At 42.0% G+C, this 21103-nt stretch overlaps 1 protein-coding gene and 1 long non-coding RNA gene across 2 annotated transcripts; one reads left to right on the plus strand and one right to left on the minus strand.

The window, feature by feature from the left end:
- The first annotated feature begins 1628 nt into the window (after positions 1-1628).
- Positions 1629-18776, plus strand: LOC310901840. The gene is made up of 4 exons (XR_014586207.1): positions 1629-4319; positions 5438-5533; positions 11382-11452; positions 16993-18776. It is a non-coding gene; the product is annotated as an uncharacterized lncRNA (long non-coding RNA).
- On the minus strand, positions 5444-19668 carry LOC310901836 (poly(U)-specific endoribonuclease-A-like). The gene is given in 8 exon segments (XM_083842315.1): positions 5444-7280; positions 9347-9500; positions 10108-10220; positions 10306-10427; positions 11630-11720; positions 11724-11741; positions 13536-13635; positions 19209-19668. Coding segments are annotated over 8 exon segments (1254 nt in total). The 5' UTR covers positions 19607-19668; the 3' UTR covers positions 5444-7022.
- Between the last annotated feature and the right edge of the window lie 1435 nt (positions 19669-21103).

Here is a 21103-nt window from a genome sequence, read left to right on the forward strand (position 1 = left end):
TGTAACTTCAGCAGCTCAATGCAAAATGTGACATAACCCTCCCTTGGTCCTGAAGACTTCGTTGTGGCAGAACGTCAGTCACGGCCTTTAGATTTTACCTGCCTCACTTGAGACGGCTGCAGAGCATGCTGATTTCCAGGGAAGAAAAAAAAGTCTCTCCATGCATTCCCCTTAGGTCAATTCTTCATAACAATGACCTCAGCATTTGTTTAAATATTCAAGAGGCTTAACTGGCTGAGAGTGATGAAGCTATGAAAACTCTTAAACTGTCTTGAGCAAACAGCTTGCAGGCCTGAGAAACCGAAACTGCTTTTAGAGCAAGTCAAGGTGGAGGCTACGCACAAAAAGCAAGAGCTCCTCTAGGATTAATTTAGCTTTGGGCACAGCTCTTTGCTTCCTGAGGCCTTTTTCTTTATTTTTTATTTTTTTTTACAGAACAATTCAAGGAACCGAGGTTTGTTTCAAAGGAGATGGCATGTCCTGGGCAGTGCCCTCAGGTGGCTGACAAAAGGCCCTTTGCTTTTGCTGCCCTCCTGCTGGAGCACTTGTTGTTTGTGAGGGACATCCTGGCTCCCTCTACACATCTCTGTCGAGGTGCCTCAGCCAGGCCAGTGCTTATGTCTGGGAATCAAGCCTCGTGAAATGCTGGGATTTGCCAGGCTTGTAGCGAGGAAGCTTTTGAGGAGATGAAGCCAGGCTCTTCACAATGGTGCATGGTAGGAGGATGAGACAACAGATATAAGAGGCTCAGACTGGATATAAGGAAAAACTTTTTCAACATGAGGACAGTCAAGCCATACAACAGGACATTTTCAGACTCTGTCACCTGCTTGTTGGCCTTGGTCACAGGACTCTGGGTTACAGTCTCATCCCTGGTGGCTGGATATCCTTAATACTGAGCCATTGCTATGCTCAGTATTAGTGTCTGGCAGCCATCAGCAGGGTTCAGCGTCTACTTACCCATAAACTTGGTCTTGTCCTGCTGCTAGGACTTGCTTATCAGCTGATGCTTGTATGGACTGTTCTGGTGCACCATTGTGCTCTTCCTTATCTTATTCAACTCAGCAAGCAATTTGTATTGTGGCTGCAGCTAACAGCACTTGTAACATGAGAAGAATTGCTTCTCTGCTTTAAATTCCTGTGCCACCATTGTCAACCAGTACTGTCATTGGGTGCAAGTTACTTCTGTCAAAGCATTCCTGTATGAGAAAATAACAGCAGCTGCTAGCATTATTTATTTTTTTTTTAACGTTTGAAGATGCTATTGCGCAAGCTCACTTAAATGAAGTTGTGCATGCCTGTTTTTCTGGAAGCCAGTACAGCTCAATCTTAATTCATTCTACAAATTTCCTACTCCTATCTAAGTGTAAGAGCATTACTGAGCATTTTCCACGGATCTTAGTCTAGTGCATATTTTATTTATGGAGACTGAAACTGAGAGATGTTGCCATGAGTGGCTAAGTGATTTTCTGTTTGTGATCATTACACAACTACCTTATTGCTTTCGTTTCTTCCATACAGCAGACAGACTTTGTATTTCATTCTATGTAACTTCAGTGAGAGGTCATCAGATCTATGGCCACATCCTCAGAGCCAACTTCTATAAAACTGTCATATTGTTTCTCCCCACAATCCCCACATGTATTATTATATTATTTTCAGAAACTTGCTAATATTCTCTGACTCTTTACTGTTAATTGCTTTAAAATTCTTCTTACACCATGGACTGTCTATCCACATATTCTAATGACACTAGTGGGTATTTTTATTATTCTTTCTTTTATTCCAGTTTGTAGTAGAAAACTTGGTTCAGGAAAAAAAAAAAAAAAGTGAAATTGGATATTACAGATTAATTCAGGAAATGTAAAGTTGTGATAAAAGGTACAGAAGATTCAGTTAAGATGCCATAAGTGTCCTCTGTATATAGCTGTGATATCTTGTGTCATAGTCAAATATACCCCATTACAATTACAACATTTTCTTATTCTCATCTCACCTCAAATATTCCCACAAGCTTGGACTGTCACACTTCTCTACCATCAGAAGTAGGAACTCTAAAGAAGTTGCTCTGACCTGTAATTCCCAGAGGATTTAGCTGATGGGTTCATCCAGGTTTGATAGCCTTCCATAGCTAACAGACTGACTAGCCACCTGAGAGCTTTTGGTATTATCAAACCTTAACTGTTAGCTGCGCTGCTCAGGGGGAGGAGGGGGTAGAGGATGGATGGGGGGAAGGTGTTTGTAGCTTGCTTTTAGTTTCTCACTGCACTAGTCTGCTAGTGACAGGCAATACATTCTACTGAGTCTGTTTTACCTGTGATGGCAATTGGTGAGTGGTCTCCATGTCCTTATCTCAACCCATGAGCCCTTTCCATTGTATTTCCTCCCCATCTTCCTTTGATGAGGGGGATTGAAAGAGCGGCTGTGGTGGAGTTCAGCTGCCCAGCAGGGTAAAATCACCACAAAGGTAATATACATCTGGAGAAAATCTTTAGCTGTTTTGGCTGCATCCCAAAAATATTCCTGTCAGGCTGCCCAAAGATCAGTGCTCTTGTCCAAGACCAACCACAGCTACCTGGGTACGCAGCAGCACTTTGCTGGAGCTTCTTTCCATCTATTTTTTGTTACTGAATTTGTAGCAAATTTATCCATCCAATGTTTTTCTACTCATACGTTTTTCTACTCATATCTACTCATACTCGCATGCTTCCTTAAAGGGATATCATTAAACTCAACAGCACTTGACTCATTCTCCTAAAGAGAGATGAGATTTTTTTAATTTTTTTTTCCAAGGCTGATCTGATCTATGTTGCTGTGTTTCTACTTGATGTACCATTGACCTAGCTTTTGACTATTTTAATGGAACAAGGTATTTGAAGACGTCCTAAAGTTATGTAATGAAGACAAGCAATGGGTGCCAAGACAAAGAAAGAAAGAACAGACTGAAGAGTCAAAGTATCCTTTCATTTGGCCTGTGAAGTGAGATTTAGATGTTTGTGATGTATTCTGGCAGATATCAGCTGTACCAGCTGTCTCCAGCCCAGCCTCAGTCTCAGTGCCTCTGGCGTTGTGTCCCATGCTGAATGACGCTGCAGTTCCCCTTTGCTCCCTGAGCTGGCTCAGGAGATTGTGCCTCCTTTTCTATTTCAACTGCCCCTAAGGCTACTTGCCCAAACCCACTGCTCTCCTCCTTTTGCTACCCCAGGTCTGTGCTGCACACAGGGCTCTCTGGCCAGGTGCCTTGTACCCAGATGCGGTGCTTGGGCCACCTCAGCATACTGCTCCTGCTCCTTTGGCAACACCCTCGTTAAGTTCCAGCTCTTCGGTGTCATCAGGAGTTCCACTTTTCTTCCCAGGCATATTTGAAGTCTTGAATAGGCATGTCAAGTCAATGAAGACCCTCCACAGAAAGACTGGCAACTCTTCCAAATCTGTTTGATGTGGCCTTAACTTAGTATTAGCCAGTTTTGTCTTCTGTCAATTAATTTCCACCTGCAAAAGCTCCCTATTTCCACATACAGGGTTTCATTGGGATACTACATTCTCCTGATGGATCCCCCTGTATGGAAAAATCATCTTTTCTTTCTGTCTGGCAAAGTGCCACTTCCATACCTGGGCTACAAAACTTAATAGAGAACAAGTCAGCACAGAGTCTCTCAGACTGCAGCCGTTCACAGACATACAGCTACTGGCACTGCCTTAAACCTCTGTAAGCCTCTGTTCTCTGCCTAAGTGACACTGCATCTGGGACACAGAGAGCTGACTGTCACAAACCCGTGCCCCAGGTTACAACGTGGCGTTCCTTGCAGGGATGCATTGTAGAAGGCTATTCTTAATGCAGAGAACTGCAGGAATTACAGTTGAATTGGCCAGCAGAGGGCATGGCTCTTGCTTGAAAATGTTGACTCTGAAAGGGACCTTCTGAAGCATGTTGCTGAGTTTAAGACGGCAAATCATCTTTAAGTCAGTCTGTTGTTTAAATCTGCGTTTGAGCATGTTCTGAGGAGTCTCAAAGAATTATATTCTCAATCTATTTTAGCTAATAACAGAGGTCAGATAGAGGTGATGTTTCTTTTACATGCTCCCTTCACCAGGGTGGAGCATGAGAGCCCCCTTGTGCTGTTGCCTCCGCTGGGTGAGGCCGAGCGGGCATGGGGTGCCAAGAGGCCAACACCACGAACATGCACATGGAAGGACGCTGGCAAGACTTTGAGGACAGAGGCCACCTCGTCACCTCTGGACACAGTGTTCCTGTGCGTGGGCCTTGATCCCAGCACCCCCAGGTTCGTTGGGAAGGATCAGGAAGGATCGCAGGACAGGTGCTGGTTACTTTCCTTTTAGGACTGGTTGGTAGCGCTCACAACATTGGAAGGAGTTGTTACTCCTTCCACTTGGGGGATACGTCAGCTGCAGTACTCTTAGTGCCTGCAGTTCCTTTCCTACACAGTGGGAGCAAGCAATCACATTGCCAGTTTTCCCAGGGGTCCTCCTGTTTGGGATTAGTGTGAACTGAGAAAATATTTAAATTCTACACCAGCTCTTTTTCCTGTTTTCTAGAGACGTAGCATCTGCCTGCTCAGCAGTGCAGCTTTTGTCCTCCTCACAGCCCTGGGGGCTGGCTTGTCACACCTCTGCCCTCAGGAGAGAGTAGCCTGCTTGTCCAGGCAAAGCGCAGCCAAAGTCCTAGACACCCAGGTGATCAACCCTTTCTGGTCACCATGGGCAGGTGACCAGTGAGTGCCTGGGTGTTTGGCACTCATCACTGTTTCTCTTTTGCAGTTTTCTTCTTTCAATACATTAGACAAAACTGAATCCATACTCTGTGCCTCCATTTTGATTGCTCACTGGTCTTCTTCTTCTCCCCTTGCGCTTAGCAGGTGTATTTGCTAATTTTTAGATCATTCACTTCCACCATCTCTCCTATAATTTTCTGCTTATTTGCAGATCTAGCTAGATTTATATGTTAAGCCTGCTAATTGCCTAGGCATAGGCTGCATCCACTACTAGGCTGTATTAACTATTTCAGAAGGAAAACTGAAGTTCTTGTTCACATCCTTAGTTTGCATTCTACCTTGCAAACACCACTTGCAGCTCTGTGGAACACACAGTTACAGTTTTCCTGTAAGCATCTGATCCCCTCTGGCTAAGAGAGCTGTCTGTACTAGTTATGTTAAGATTTAGGCCTGGAGGTTTAAGACCTTCCACAGAAGTCGTAATTTGAGAATTACAGAGTTCTAATGTCATTATGCAAAAACAATTCTAAATGCTTTCAGCATAAACTGAGAAATAACTTTCATTCTCTGACATCACTAAATCTATACCCTTAGAGAATGGGTACAGTTGATTTCTTGCCTTTTATTTCTACTACTTGAACTATCACTGAAATCTGTTGTTCTGCAATAGTATCTCTCAACAGTGTACATTTTTTTCCTATTAGGATGGATTTGCCAAGTTTCAGGGACTTCTGAGTACCTGCTGTTACACTTCAAAAAATAGAGGATTGCAGAAACCGGTGATGCTTGTTTGGCTTCATGTAAGTTGGCTTCATGTATGATTTTTGTTGTAGCATCATCCAATTACATCATCCCTTTTTTTTTTCTATTTATGGTTTTGCTACCAAATAAAATATCAGTGAAGCACATTTATTGTCACATAGGCCACTTTACTGACTGCAGGGCACTCCAGTGTCCCTTAGGGTCACCAAGAGCAGAAATAAGCATGTGGTGGTCCAGCAGAATCAGGCTGATGGAAGTCCCTGAACAGGGGAGTTCGAAGATATTCCATGGTAGCAGTCCTATGTCTATTTCCTTTGTGCTGTGTTTAACCCCTTTATGTGCTGTGTTTAATCCCTTTTGTGCTTGGAACAGTAACTTGCTATCCTTCGTACGTCAGCCTCTCTCTACCTCATGTAATGAAGTATCTCTGTAGGCTTTTTTTTTCTTTTCTTTTCTTTGCATATTTCCAGCACTGGGTTGGTTAGTTAGCATTTTAACTTTAACACTCCAACTCATGAAAGTTATATGCACTTTCAAAATCATGTATTGTCAGAAAATACACATCAGGAGTAATTGTATGATTTGAATATCTAAGCAATCCTTGTCACACTCTCAGAATATCTGTCTGTTTCTGCATTAGCAATGAGAAGGAAAAGTATCACATTCCTTTCACTGGAGTATTGAATGCATTTTGGAAGAAAAAGGGTAGATGTCCTCATCAGCAAAAGGAACAGTGATCAGATCCTGGGAGAGAACCTGTGTCCCCAGTGGCATCTGATTATTGTCACTGGGGATTTAGTCAGTGTATTACACAGGGTCATTCATCTAACCCTAACACAGATTACACCAGCAGAAAAATGACTGCAGACATCAGTGACTGTAATGGGAACATAGGTGCCTATACCAGGGACTTGTAAACTTAGGTGAGATAAAGCCTACTGTGGCATTTAGAAGTAGGCAAAAATATGGGCAGATCCACAGCAGTGACAGACTTACTGTTGATCTGATGATCATTCTCACAGCTGAATGTGCTTCCTGGGCATGGGAAAAATGCATTTGAAATTAACCTCTAATGAAATGAGGAAATGAGAAAAAAAATGTACTGTGGTTCAGCTTGTGCCAAATCCAAGTTCCTGTCTGGAAGGAAAAGTATAAAAAATGTATTGCTTCTGTTCTTCCAAATATGCAGCAGGTAACAAATAAGAGAAATGTGTGTATGGATTCTAATATGGCTTTTTTATAAATTCTATTATCTGGTGAAAAGTATAGTGTTATAATGTGTTAAGGAAGGCTAATACAAGTTTAATACAGACTTTAATATGAAGAGAAACATGTTTCAAGGTGGGTCAGACACTCCAGCATGGCACACTATTGATTAAACACTTTATGCATATCAAAAGTGAGCAACTCAAAAACTTGTATTAGAAATTAATTGTATGAGACAACTCATCAATTTACTCCCTCCCCTCCATCAAATAAACAAAACAAAACAAAACAAAGGTAAATGCTGCCTGATCACTGTAACTACTAGCCTTCACTACTGGTGCTGCAGAGCACTGGATATGCTGGTCCAATGTGGTGCCCATGGCGACAAACAAAAATCTGTAGCTCGTATTCTTCTATCTTCACTGTTTCATGTGTGACTCTTTCTTCAGACAGCAGAAAAATGACAGTGTAAAGGGCAAATTCAAACTCAGGGCTGACACCGATAAAGGTGCTTCCAATTGGCTTGACTGAGCCCTTCCAGCTGAATTGGATGCTCAAAATTTGGTCATCTTTGTCAGGCTGAAAGCATAAAAAAAATAAAACACACAATGGGATAATCTCCAACACAGCTGTGACCACATACCTACAATTTCAGATTCTGGATTTTTAGGTACAAATTCTCCTGTTTATGGTTCTACAGCTTGTGAATTGCTTTGTCTTCTCCACCTAAACTAATCTTGCATCACTGAAGACAACAGATGGATAGCAGTTTAAGCCAGTGAACTTTTTTTTTTCTTATATTCCTATTCTCCAAAAAGAGACCAAAGTAGAGCAGACTCAGTTAAATTGAATATCAGATCAAATAAATTATAATGAGTTTTTTTATAGGAGACCAAGAGTAAAGTGACTCACCCAGTTTACAGTGAAAGTCAGTGAGAAATAGATGTTACAGATTGAATGCCAGCCCTTCTGAGCTCCTTTCCAGTCCTAATGTGGATCTCTGTAGCTCAGTGCCACAGTGAAGTTGCCTCAACCACAGCTGAGCTACAACTAGGAAGCCCTAAACAACTCGTGATACACCATATCCTTGCCATGCCAGGATCACAGACCTGGAGCACAGCTTTTTCCCTGTCCTATAGAGCATACATGATCAGTTTTATCAATTAGGCATTGGTGGTGTTGCCGTTCCCCAAACACTAGCACTACTGTTTGAAATAGTTTCAGTACAAAAGGATCTGGGCATGTGGGAGCACTAGGATTTCTTCTGCTTATGTATACCTGGGCAAATTAGGTTCAAAGCAGTTGACCCCCATAGCAGTAGCATCCTCTTCGTACATTTAGTGAAGAACTATGTGTGCTTCATTTGGTGCCATACCTACACACATGCCCCATTTGGCACTGCTCGTGTTCCTCACAAGCTGGTCACCATTCACACCAACACATCCAGGAATGGTGTAGGGTCACCAGCACCCACAGCACCCTGCGTCCATGGATGTCTGGCTCCACAGGCAAGAACCCCCTGGGACTACTGCACCCTGAGCATGCACAGAAGGAGTTTCTAACCGGTAAGAAAACATAACTGAAAAGCTTACTGGTCATGCTTTAACAGTCTTTTTCTGGGAATTAGAAAGATCCCTAAGACCCTGGTAAGAGCTTCCTTTAGAAATAGTGAAATAGCGCTTTGCTGCCAGGAAAAATAAAATAACCAACCATGCCTGCCTGCTTGTGAAGTCCCAGTTTGTCCAGTGCCCCAGCAGCCAAGCTATGTTCCAGCAGCCACTGAGAAAGCACGGCTAGCAGCTCTGGAGGTAACTGTGCCATCCCAGCCGACTACTCCATCACCCACCAAACACCGCTGTCAAGGAAACATGGCATTTCGGGCTGATGCTTCAGTCTGTGTTTTCTTCACCTGCCCCAGAGTAGGTATAGGCAAAGCTTTCTATCTTTCACACTAGTTCAAGTGCAACAACCCAAAATAGCTTTTAAGCTTCACTTTTTGGTAATCTGGTTCCAAGCTGCCAATGCTCTTTGGATTATGCCCCATAATTTTCAGGTCTGAGATTTACAGACTTCCAGTTGCAAGAAGAGGACAGCAGCAAGGAATAAATAACCTGATTCAAAAGCCACCGAAGTCAAAGAAGTCTTTCCAATAACTTCAGCTGCCAAGGGGTGAGCTTCCAGATCTGCCAGCAACAAAAACCCAAATCTACACACTGTACAAGCCCAAGAATAACCTTGCCTTTTCAGCAAAACACCTTTTGTAGCCTGGGCTCAGTAATTCCTGTCATGGCACCTTTTGGAATTTACTGCACTGGAGCTTAGAAGACATCCAGGTTAACAGGTTTCTGTCCAGTTTCACTTAAAGTCAGGGGAATTGCTATGGGATTTTGTTTGAATAAAAACGTCTGCTCTCAGCCTTTGTCTTAAAGGGGTCTAGAATTGCAGACTCATGCTGTGTGTGCAATAACCACAAATGACAGTAGGAAGACGATGAAAGGGGACATGTCAGTGACTATGGATGTGACTCGGTGGATACAGAGAAAAATGCAGCCTTGCCTCTGCATCACGGTGTTCTGATTCATTAGCACAGCTTTTCTCTGTGCACCTATTGATCTTATTTTCTAGGCCGCCCTGCTCATTCTTACACTGGTTTTGTTCTTCCGAGTGATATATCCCTTGTAGTCAATTTGGTTATGCTTCTCCTGAAGGTAAAATTGCACCCAGTTGTGCAAACCTAAGATCTGTTTACCACGCCTTGTTTCTCCAACAAAAACATGTTCAAAACCGCAAGAATCAGGTCTGTAATAAACCAAAGAATAATATATAGGTCTTTTGTTTGAATAGTTCAAATTTGCTGGGACAAAAGGCAAGATGTACAAGCTTGCCTACGTTAATTTGTGAACAGTTTCTTTATTTGTCAGGATAACTTTAGGGTTTGTTGGGTTTTCTTCTTACTTTGCACAAAACTTGGAGTGGAATCTAGCCACAAAGTTTATTTGATGATCAAGTGGTTAGTAAAAGCCACAGATGTATCGCATCTGCTTCTTCTGATTTTAACAAGACTTTTGACACTGTCTCCTGTAACAGCAATGCAGACAAATTGATGAAGTACAGATTACAAAAGTAAATGGTGTAATTGGCTGAAAAGTGGATGAACTTCTGCGGTTGAATGCCTGTGACTAGGGACACAAGGTCCAGCTGGAGGCCAGCGTACCCCAAGGGTCAACGCTGTCCATATCTGATCAGTAAGCCTTTAAACATGATCTGTGTGGGACCATTGAACACCTGACTTGGGCTGTATCCTGAGGCCATCTTCCAGTTCTGTGTGTAACAGATGGAATTCAGGTTTACCATTGCATAAATCAGAATAGCCTAAGGTGATCGGGGCCATATTCATCAGACATACCTGTCTCCTTCTTTCCTGGCATAGAGCTGGAACCAGATGTCATAGAGCTGATACTTGAAATCAGCAAGGTTTGGCTTTGTCAGTTTTTTTTTAAGCAGATATTCATGAGCTAGCTGAAAGATAAAAAACAAAGATACATATGAAGTTTACTTTGTAATTCAGTGTTTTCAGTGACTAAAAAAGATCTGTGTTACTCACTTTCATTACTCCAGTCATTAAAATAGCATCAAGAAAACCACTGTTTTCAGCTATTTCTTCTGGAGTCACTACTTCTTCTACTCCGGTTGATGTCTCATAGTTGTCCAATAAGGAAATAAAGGCTGCAGAAAAAGAGAAACTTTCAGCATGTTCATTCTGATGAACAGGCCATGATCATACCTGTGATCCAGTCATTAAAGCCATCATAAAAAGTTGACATATATTATGTCAGTGCCTTGAGAGCCTTTCTAGAAAGATGCTCCTTTATGTGTCAGATTTCATTCCTGGGTACAGAGCTGGGTGTAGGGCTAGAGGTGGCTCAAAGCCAGATCACTGCTGCACTTCTAAGATAAACTGCTCACTACTGAGTTCCCTTATGGAACAAAGTGGCGGATGCAATAATGACCTTCTACCAAAAAAAAAATAATATCTGAGCACCTAAATTACAGACCTATGTTTATGAACTTGAGCTATGTTGGCAGGAGGTTTTGTAGGAATTACTTCAGCAGAGGAATATCACAGCATGAGGTGACCATGATTGAGCTTATGGCCTCTGAGTAGATGAGTTCATTTTCTTTGTATCCCCCTTTGCCACCTGCTGCCTCCTATCACTTCAGCTGCTCCTGCTCTACCCTCAGTAGATTCTGAGGGATGACACATCACACTAAGCTGACAGAAAAATGCCTGAGGTCAAAACTAAGTAATTCCCTGCCAGATTAGTGAACTTAAGTGACTCAAGGTTGGATTCAGTGAGTACCAGAGCTGTACCACAGGGCAGGATTGTGTGGCTCAGAGAAGCGTGGGGGAACAGGGAAGAATGGTGCTTCCCATTAGACCAGCAGTTTGATCCACTTAGCAACATAGTGCAGCTTCACCCAGGGAAAAGAAAAATCAGGGGAGGAAATATCTGTTGATAGATATACCTGAAGTATAACCCTAACAGAAGTGCAAGGTGTAGCTGTGGACCTAGGGCTGCCTGAAAGGGCTAGGAGCTGTGACCAAAGGAGAAAAGATGACTTTGGCATTTTTTCAATACATGGAATAATGAAGAGAGTCTCATCCATTTCACTTTGTAGTTGAAGAACCTCAGAAGAATTCAGATCTTGCTGTGACACAAAAGGTGTTCTTCCTGATGCTGAGGATACAGGTAACCTCCATGTAAACATTGGGTAAACTACTTGCAAATGACATGTAGCCTGATGTACCTCGCCTCCTTCTCATCTGACCATCCAAATTATATACAATTCTGTATTTCTTGTAAACACATAAAACCAGCATGGATTATTCATGTCAATTCCACCATTAACAAAAGAATGGGTCTCACTTGAGAACGTTTTAATGCTCTTCAGGCGATCTTCATTTACATTGTGAAACAGATGTCTGGCTGCACTGTCCTGGACAGCACTGTCTCCTTGCTATAGGGCACCTGCTTTTCTCTAGGAGAAACACCAGAGTAAAATAACAATAGAAGCAAGATGTTCTTAGAGGTGACAGTGACTGCCCTTATAATAATCAGAACAAAAAGCATAATCCTATCAGGACACTTTCTTAGGAATGGTCATCCTAAAAACAAGAGAAGATATTGAAGAAATGTCAGTGTAAAGAGAAAAGACACCCTTGAAATCTGAAATTTCTCTGTTGACGCTTGTTCTCAGATGATTGTAATGACCCACATGATAGCTCAGTTGTGAACAGTAGCCAGCTCTGCTACTAAATTATATACACCACAAATGATAGAGGAGTAACGTAGAGCCAAGGCTGACTCCCACCACAAACAAAGAAAAAGGAGATCTGGACACATTCTGTCTCTTCTCAGTACCCACTGCATACAGTTTATGAGTCCATGCAGTGCAGCAGAGATGTAGTTTGTCACCTAAGTCCCAAGCCTGCTCCGCAAGCAGTTCTGTGCAGCTCTGGCAGCTTTGGATTGGTGCATGGTTGTGCTCTGGAGTTTTCAAAGACTTCTAGCTAGCCATATTTAAGGGCATTTGAATCAATATGCCAGGAAGCACATCCAAAACAGAAAGGTGGCTTTTGTGATGATTTTCAGGCCTCTGATTCATAAAGGGCATTCTCAATGAAAGAGGAGAAAAGACGGGCAGCTGTTAATTAACATGAGCAAGGGGGACCTAGAGCCTTGTTCTGAGAAACAAGGAAGATATGTGGGAGAAGTTTTCCCCTCACACATTAGGGCTAGAGGTAGGTACATTTCTTTCAAGTTTATTATCAACAGAAAACTATATCTGTATATATATCTATATAACATTTCAGTAAAGAGTGTGAGCACTTTGAGTACAAAATTGGTTACCAAATACTCAGTGACCTGATGCAATCTGTGGCCAAAATACATGGCCATGCTTGTACCACACTGAGCTGGCAAGGAGTGAAATAGCTGCCCATCAAATATGATACTCACTCCTCCCTCACAGTTCCGTAGGAGTGGCAGCAACAACCCTGAAACCCTCCTCACCCACACTGCTCTGCTACTCCATATTCTCCAGCTGAGACCCAGGAATTCCTCAGTTTACTCCTTTATTCCAACAAGAATGACTTGGGACCTGCCTCCACTTCTCCCTTATGGGAAGCCACCCAAACTGTACATGCAAGCAGTCATGCACACACATATGCACAACCATACACTCTCAGAAACATCCAGACCTCAGAACATCTCTAATCCTGCTCAAAGTATGATCAACACTGAATTCAGACCACGTTGTTCTGGCTGTCATCTTGTTGGGTCTTGAAAACCTCCAGAGATGGAGATTTCACTACTTCTCTGGGCATCCTGTTCCATTTGTATTTTTTCTTGTCAAATTTCATGACGCTCCTTCAGCCTGTTCCTCCAGCCTGCCTAGGTCCAACTGAAGGGCAGCCCTGACCTTGAGCATACCACCTGCATCACCACTGTTTGCTTTCATCTGAAAAAACAGAAAGGTTGTACTCCATCTCCTCCTCCAGGTCACAGATGAAGATATTAAATTTTACAGGCCCCAGGACAGACACTTGAGAGATGCCACTTGTAACCAGTTTCCAGGTAGCATGGCCCATTAACATGTTCTCTGTACTATTCCCTCACCTAAGTGCTTCTTCATCATTAGAAAGTCTTGCCTATGCCATTAATGGAAATGATGAAGCATAGGGAACTCTTTTAGCAGAAGGTAGTTTCACAGACACTTTTTCCTACAATACCATCCTGCCCTTAATTCTCATGTTACTTAGCAATTAGTTACCTGCATTTCAATTGTATAGTCTTTCCCAGGCATAAAGCGGTTAACATCCATATCCCACATCTCATTGAAAAGTTTAGAAAGTTCATGATTTAAGGCCTTCCTGCCAAGAAATCCAGAGAAATGCACATGTTAAAAAAGACACATACTATTCTTTCTGAAAGTCACTTTCAGAGTCTTCTGTCACTCTAACCGTGTTCTGAACATGGTTAGCATGTCAGCAGGAAAGTTTTCTCCTCTCCCCACACCTTGCTATCAGTCTGCTATAAAAACCGTGGTGCTTATGGTCAATATCAATATCTAAAGGATGCAGCTAATCTGTAAAAAAAACAGTCTTCCCTAATGTTATTTTAGAATACATTTTAATGAAGTTTTTGTTAACAAACCATTTTTTCCATGCAGTGAAATAAAAATGAAGATGTACAAACCAGAGGCAAACAGGAGACTGTTACCAGCACACAGTAGCACTACTCAACAAAACAGAAGGCAAAACTGTCGCGTTAAGGGGTGTAGCCAATTAACTATTATGGGTCCGGTCACATTCAAGATACGGAACTATCACGGTCATAGATTCACCAGTAATGTAGCACGCCCTCACTCTAGTCACGTTCAATGAGAACTATCACGGCTAGGAACAATGTAATTAAGTGCAATTTATTACAGCAACTTGTACACAGGTTCTTTGGATTGCCGGTGATAAATTCACTATCTGCAAAAGCAAGCTAGCATGCATAAAATACACAGGTACACAGTCTGGCTCTTAACACGTTAAAAAGGTACAAAGACTCTACAGAGATTTCTAAGTTTCCTGGGGAGGCACTCGGTATAACCAAGTGTTCAAATCTTACCCAAAGGTGTCCCAGTGGGGGTGGGGGGCAGGGGGGGGTGGGTGTGGGTGTGGGTGGGTTGTGGGAAGAGAGGCTCAGCCCATCAGCTGATCCCAGAAGTCAAAATGGTGTCTTCCCTTACATCCCGTCTCTCTTAAGCCAATTTATATTATTTTCTATCTTTTAGGTGGAGCTTGAGTGACTCTAGTCAAGCATACCTTGGTTATGATTGGTAAAAAGTTTTGTCACTTTCGTTTAAAGGCATAGGCTCCAAGAAATTCAGAGCGAATGCTCAGTGAGGGGTGGTTGCACCTTGGAGGTGGGTAGCTTTTGGGATGGAGGTGTGTTTTGGTATTATAATGATATTATAATGAGCAAAAGTTCACTAGAATACAGCATTTTGTTAAAAACATGACAGGTCGTTGGCTCAGGGTGGCAAATATCCAGACTATCGGTCTCGGTGTGTACAAGATCAAGTCCCCATCTTGCCACAGAACCTAGCCGTGGTATCTTCACTCCATACTGTTCCTTAGAGTCAGCACACCAGGTTCCTCAAGTGCGACAGCCTCTAAGGTTGGAAGCCTAGGGAACGCTTAGGTAGTGCAGCTACACTCCACCCTGAAAGCTTCTTCAATGCTGTACATATTCTTTAAAATTTGAAAATCAGTTTAATTTCCCAAGTCACCCCAGGCAGTTACCCCACAAAAGCATTCGCTCTGTGATGCTTTTCTAGTAGTCTTACATACACTTTTCCTATCTTTTTTCCTTCAAGACTCTATGCTAGAGATGCTTTCCTTTGCCCAAATGCAGGGTTATCCTAGCATAAAGCTACAGTGATGAAGGCTGACTAAGACTCTAAACACAAGGTCTGCATATCATAAAATCCTCTCTTTCACTGACCTCAGATGCTCATACAAACCTACCCAGACTTATCCTTTCCTCATTTTAATGGACTTTTGTCCTTCATAGTAGTGTAGAGTTTATAGAAGTCTATCCATCCATCTATCAATAAGTTTTGGGAAGGCATGTTATTCTGATGAACTGCCCAAAGGTAGCTCCAGTTCCAGAGCATTATGTCCACACTAACAGAAAAGATCACAGATCTTCTCCACCAAGAATAGAGTGGAGAAGAAAGAGAAGTGGATTAAACTTACAATGACTGTCAGTTGAATTAACTGATTGCAAACCAGCACATGCATCAAAGCCTAGAAAAGTTCCCAATAATTTTAAATTTCTCCTCCAAAGCAAATGCTCTTAAGAAAAAAAAGTGCAGAAGTTTGTCAATGTGGGCTTTTCTTTCAAATAGCCATTTGAGCAACTTGTTTTTAATAACTGGTTCTTCTAGACTAGCCCAAGGCACCCTGGAGCCTTGCTTAACTTCCATACTGATATCTGTTGTGTCCTCTCCTCCTGTTCTGGCCAGGATGGAGTTCCTTGCTGCATCCTCCAGCCAGTGGCAGATTCCATGCTCCCTAGCAGAAAGAGCAAACAAATGTAGCAGTAGAGTCACAGTTTTCTGATGTGCCAGCCTAGACGTGAGGCAGCTTGAAAGCACGGCAGAGCAAAATGTGAGCCAGACAGGCACACCCTGCTCTTGGCAGGGAGGGGAGAGAAGTCATAGCAGAAATGAGGGCAATAATCAAGTGGTGGGAGATCAGTCAAGAAGAAATACAGCAAGATGTTATGTGTCTTCTCCTGTCCTGGGCTGTACTTTGTGGCTGGGTAAGAAATGACCGGACTAAGCTCCATGCTGATGGAAAGAGAAAGTAGCAAACTGTGCCTGGAGAACTGGAACCTTTTTTTAAAATCAATTATCAAGCAATTGATAATATCCTTTTTCTCCAGGGTTGTCCAAGTAGCTGTGGGATGGAGCTCATACAGCCTAAGATTAAAATCCTGAAGAGAATAAGCAGTCTGTGCTAAACTCCTTGAGAGCTAGTTGCCCAAAGGAATTCATATCCCAAGGTTAAGAGCCCAAAGCTGTCAGTTCACATTAATGCACCAGAGGATAAGCTGCAGCAGCTGAGGAGCATAAAGTACATGTGTTATATTCATGTTATATTCAGTATTGTTTAGTGTGGGGAAAACAACCTCCCACAGCAGGGCAGACAGCCACAAGTACTGCAGCGGCCACACCTGGGTCTGCCTGCAATCGGGATCTGAGCCACCATGTACCTCCGCTGCACTGGAGGCACTGACTATCTGCTGTCATTTGGGCTCTGCATTGCTTTGAGATCATGGGTGGAAAATGTATAAGATCGCTTGAATTTTGAGCTGGGGTTGAATAGGTGTCAATAACTGAAAGAAGGAAAAGGATTAACAATTCTGGTATATGGGAGCCAAAGGATATGTTTGTAGCTAAATGTGTTTATGAAGGAGGATTTTTGTGTAGATCTTACAGTGCAGCAGAAGGAGGCTGACACGAAGCAGATAAATTTAGCCCTTGCCCAAGCCTCATGCTCTGCCCTTACAGCTGAAGTGTGTCTTGTGGCGTCACATTATCAATACTGGCTGTGCAGCCTGTACAAGGCAACTGCTCAGCTTCACAGGGAGTCAGCTACATGGCATATCACAGAAGCCATCACCAGCAGCATTTTCATTTAATTTCAGTAGAATCTCCACCTTCTTTCCAGAGTCATAAGAAGAGCAATCAATTCCTTCTCAAAAGAGCTTACAAACCAACTTTAAGCAGAAAAGTGCTCATCTCACCAGCTCAGCTGATGTCCCAAGAACAGGATCAACAAGTTCATGGAACAGTACCAGAGATGTTTTTCAAACTCCAAACACCACCTGCATTCCCTTGGACTGACCTAATTTTACTGGATCACTTTTCTCCTGGGATCTAGACCCTCCTGCTGGCTATTCCTTGGCTATCCTATGATCCTTTGCATCAGCTTATCCCGTCTGCTTAAGTACTGCTATATAATGTTTGATATGGTTTTTACCTTGGAAGTAGCTACCAGCGGTGGATAGGAACCTGCTGCCTGTTGAACGTCCAAGGTATGTGAAACATTAAGGGGGGGGGTGGATATCAATATTTTTTTGTTTAGAATTTTGTACTATACGTGTAGTATTTTATACACATATGTTTTAGTATGTATGCATCTCTTTTCTATACAGGAAGTCTGTCATCCCTTCAATACCTTCTGCTTATTCTTGGTCTGTTCTTGGCAGATTTGCGCTGTGTTTGTAAAGGACTGTAAGGCTCTGTTGATTTGTCCTCCTCTAGAAAGCTTACAGAATACCACGTTTAATCTAATAAAATAAAATGTCTTTTCTCTCCTGTTTCTCTTCTGGGTGCTACCCCAATATCAACATGGACTCTTCCTCTCCGTTTCCTTGTCCCTTTAATTTCCAAACAGAGCAGAACACTTCGACACATTGAATAAAGAAAGCAAAGAACTGCCAAAGCAAAGAACTTGTTTAGCAACTTACATAGTCATCTTGTAAAAGTTCTTTCTGGAGCGTATTTCTTTAAGAAAGGTCCAGAAACTTAGCTTACATGTGTGAGGTCAGACAGCTTCAAAGAGAAGCCCAACACCTTTATGCAAATCCACGACACAAAGCATTTAAGTAAAGCTTTTCTGAAAAAGCGTACTGCATATTTCCACTGTGATTTTTCAATATGTTGCAAGAATGACTCAAAAACAGATAATTTTTTTTTTGGTCACTAATTCAGTGCCCTCTTTATGGTGAAACCTCTCAGCTGTTAGATTTGTACATTCACATAGAGTATATCTGTGCAAAATATCTGGCCAATTGGGGTTTGTCCATTTGGGAGTCTAGCTCACAGGCACCTATGTGTGAAAAACACCACTCCAATAACAAGAACACTTAGCCTGCAGTTGTAAGAGCTGGAAAAGCTCTTGGGGGAGATTTTTCTGCAATAGTAACTCCAATGCAACAGCAGTACATCTGGCGCAAAAGAAGATGGTATCAACATTTCATTGTAGCTTTCATGTGAAACATTCAGGTGATGTGCTAGTTTTTCCAAGTCATTTTCTTGTATGACACTTTCATTCTGTACAAATCATTCCCCAGGAAGCAATCTTTTATTGCTATAAATCAGAAATGACTCAAGAGATGGAGAGAATTAAAGGGTCAGTGGAGAGTCGTGTGAGCAAGTCAACGATGTCAAAGCAAGAAAAACATGTATTGCAAATGGGTCACATAGAGCCCTGCAAAGGTTTTGCTGATCATCTTCTTTAAAGTAAATTTATCTTCAGAGAACCTTTGAACAGAATCCAATTTTAAAAAAATCCTTTAAACTTAGCATAGAAACGTAAAGCATTTGGAAAGCTTGATGAGCAACCATTTACATTTCTCAATCCCTTAAAAAAAATGGTTCAAATGTTGTGAAATACATTCATCATCTCATAGGTTTAATTGAAGATGTAAGCAATTCTTTCAATTTTCTTCTTATGCCAGTGTGCATGTCTTTTGCTTGAGCCCAGTGACATTTTTCTTGTTTAAACTTGACGTTTGAAATACAAAAGGATAAATAGACAGGTTTTGTAGTTGGAAAAGAAAATGCCTTGCCAATAGCAGTCAGTGAGCAGTTGCTTGGCAAATGCTGTCAAGGTCCTCAGCAGATTTGGAGACCTGATTCTATATTATCCTCTCTATTCAAGCAAAATGTCACTTTACTTTAGCTTAAAGAGTTTATGATTCACTTGTTGTTTTAGTCCTCACCAACTTTTTAGAAAGGTACAAGAACAGAACAGAAACAGGAAGCAGTATTGCTGCAGTGTTGCATTTCATGCAGCTCTCTTTTACACATCTCCCAGACATATATGTCCTGTCCCCAAAGCCCTTCATATTAGAGAAGATAGGTATGATTTTTCCTTACCTATCAGGCATGCTGGAAAGAAGTTTTTCTCCTAGCAAGTGCATGGAGCAGAGAAAATGCAAGCTGAAGCTCTGAAGTCCTTCCAGCAGTCCAGGGAGTGGAGTTGTCTGTCTTACCCGCCAGTCACTGAGACTGACGGACAGCTCTGAAAGGCAATAACAAGGAAGGAGTTGCCAAATCCCACGATGAAACGTGGAGTGCAGCCACAACACCACGTCTCTTGTGCCTCTGTTGGCACGGCCACACATAGACCAGGAATTTGCAGCAAATTCTGCCAGCCTCTCTCTTTTTCTTATCACCAACATCAGGAGGACAAATAAGACCAAAAAGTATGGCAGAGATGCTGCTACCAGGGTTTTCAGGTATGAATCTGAAATCTTCGTAAAAGCTTCAGACATGATTCAAGTCATTACTTCTGGATTAACCCGGGGTTATTTATTGGTAGATTTTAGACGTCCACAAGGATTTTGGACCCAGAAACAAGCACCTCCAGTCTGAAAGCCTTGGCCGAGACGGACAGGCCACTCTAGTGCTATTGGTCTATACACACTTATTATAAAACAACAGAGGGGAAGCTGATAATGAATCAGGCATCTAAAAATTTATAGGTAGGGGAGAAAAATAAAAAAACAGCGCACTTCTCTATGTACAGCTGAAATTGTTGTAGTTGCGACCTTGTAAATACTAGGAGGCATTATAACCAGGAAATGTTTTACAAAGGCAGCCCTTCACATGCATCACTGCAAGCATGTGGGAGCAGGTGCCATAAGCACAGGCACCCTCTCCAGTGCCTGTCCTGAGAAGCATATATTCATTATGTGGTTAAACTAAAGCTTTGGATGGTTTAAGGCTTATTTTGGTTTGATTTTTTTTCTTTTTACATTTTCTTCTTCATAGTAATTAATTCCTGAAAACATAGTTTTAGGTTTCAGATGATATATATTTATACAGAAGCCAAATGAATTTGATCCTAGACTCCCATTTATGCAAGTGGTTCTGTACCTCTGGTCCATGTACCCCTTCAAATAATAATGTTAAAACTAAACATAGCTGCAGGTAATGAAGATGCCTGCCATGTGGAACAGTATGTGGGAAAAGACATGGTCAGCTCACTTAAAATGCTTTAAAATGAAGATTCTTTCTGACACTGGTAGGAGAAATTAATGTATCTCAAAATTTAATACCCTTAATTTTAACAGATTTTTTTTTTTTTATTGTGGTTCTACATAGGCAAGATAAATGCCAAAAAACTCAGTGCCTGTGTTTATCAGCTGAATGTGGGGAGTTTTTTCCTAGGCTTTAATTTAAAATACAAAAGACAGTTGGCGTATTCCTTCTGTAAGAAAGTTGCAACTCCTTTATTCATGTTAGCAGAAAAAGGCCCATTTGTGAGCCCTGGAAATTTCCATCTACAAGCAACACCTTCACTGGAGTCAGTGGATTTAAATTAATCCTCGATATAATTACACGTCACATCAGTAGCATCAGGGTTGATTTCAAAACTAAGCAAACACTTAAATCTCTTGTAAAACTTCTGTCCTATGATTTAGCTGCTGAGCTAAGAGCATGATAAGGATCCCAGAGAGGTGTGTTGGACAGCAGAAACAAAGTGCTGATCAAAGCCTAGCAAGAGCAGTGCAGAGTTTGTGTCACTCCTGGGTCTAACACTGGCAGGGTGTGCCTGTGTGTCCAGATAGTGATCTTGCCAATCCTGTGTGCTGGCTTTCTCTACTGAAGAGAGCAGGCACTGTTTTGTTAAACTCATTCCACAGGGCAACATACATTTGTTGTGCAGAAATTGATGTCAGGCTCCCCCTGCTCTTTGTTCGTCTCTTCTGGCACATGGGAACGTGGAGAATATCTGCCAGCATGTCTCTCACATTAGAACGGCATTT

Source organism: Anser anser (genome assembly GCF_964211835.1).
Source record: "Anser anser genome assembly, chromosome: 1".
NCBI lineage: Eukaryota > Metazoa > Chordata > Aves > Anseriformes > Anatidae > Anser > Anser anser.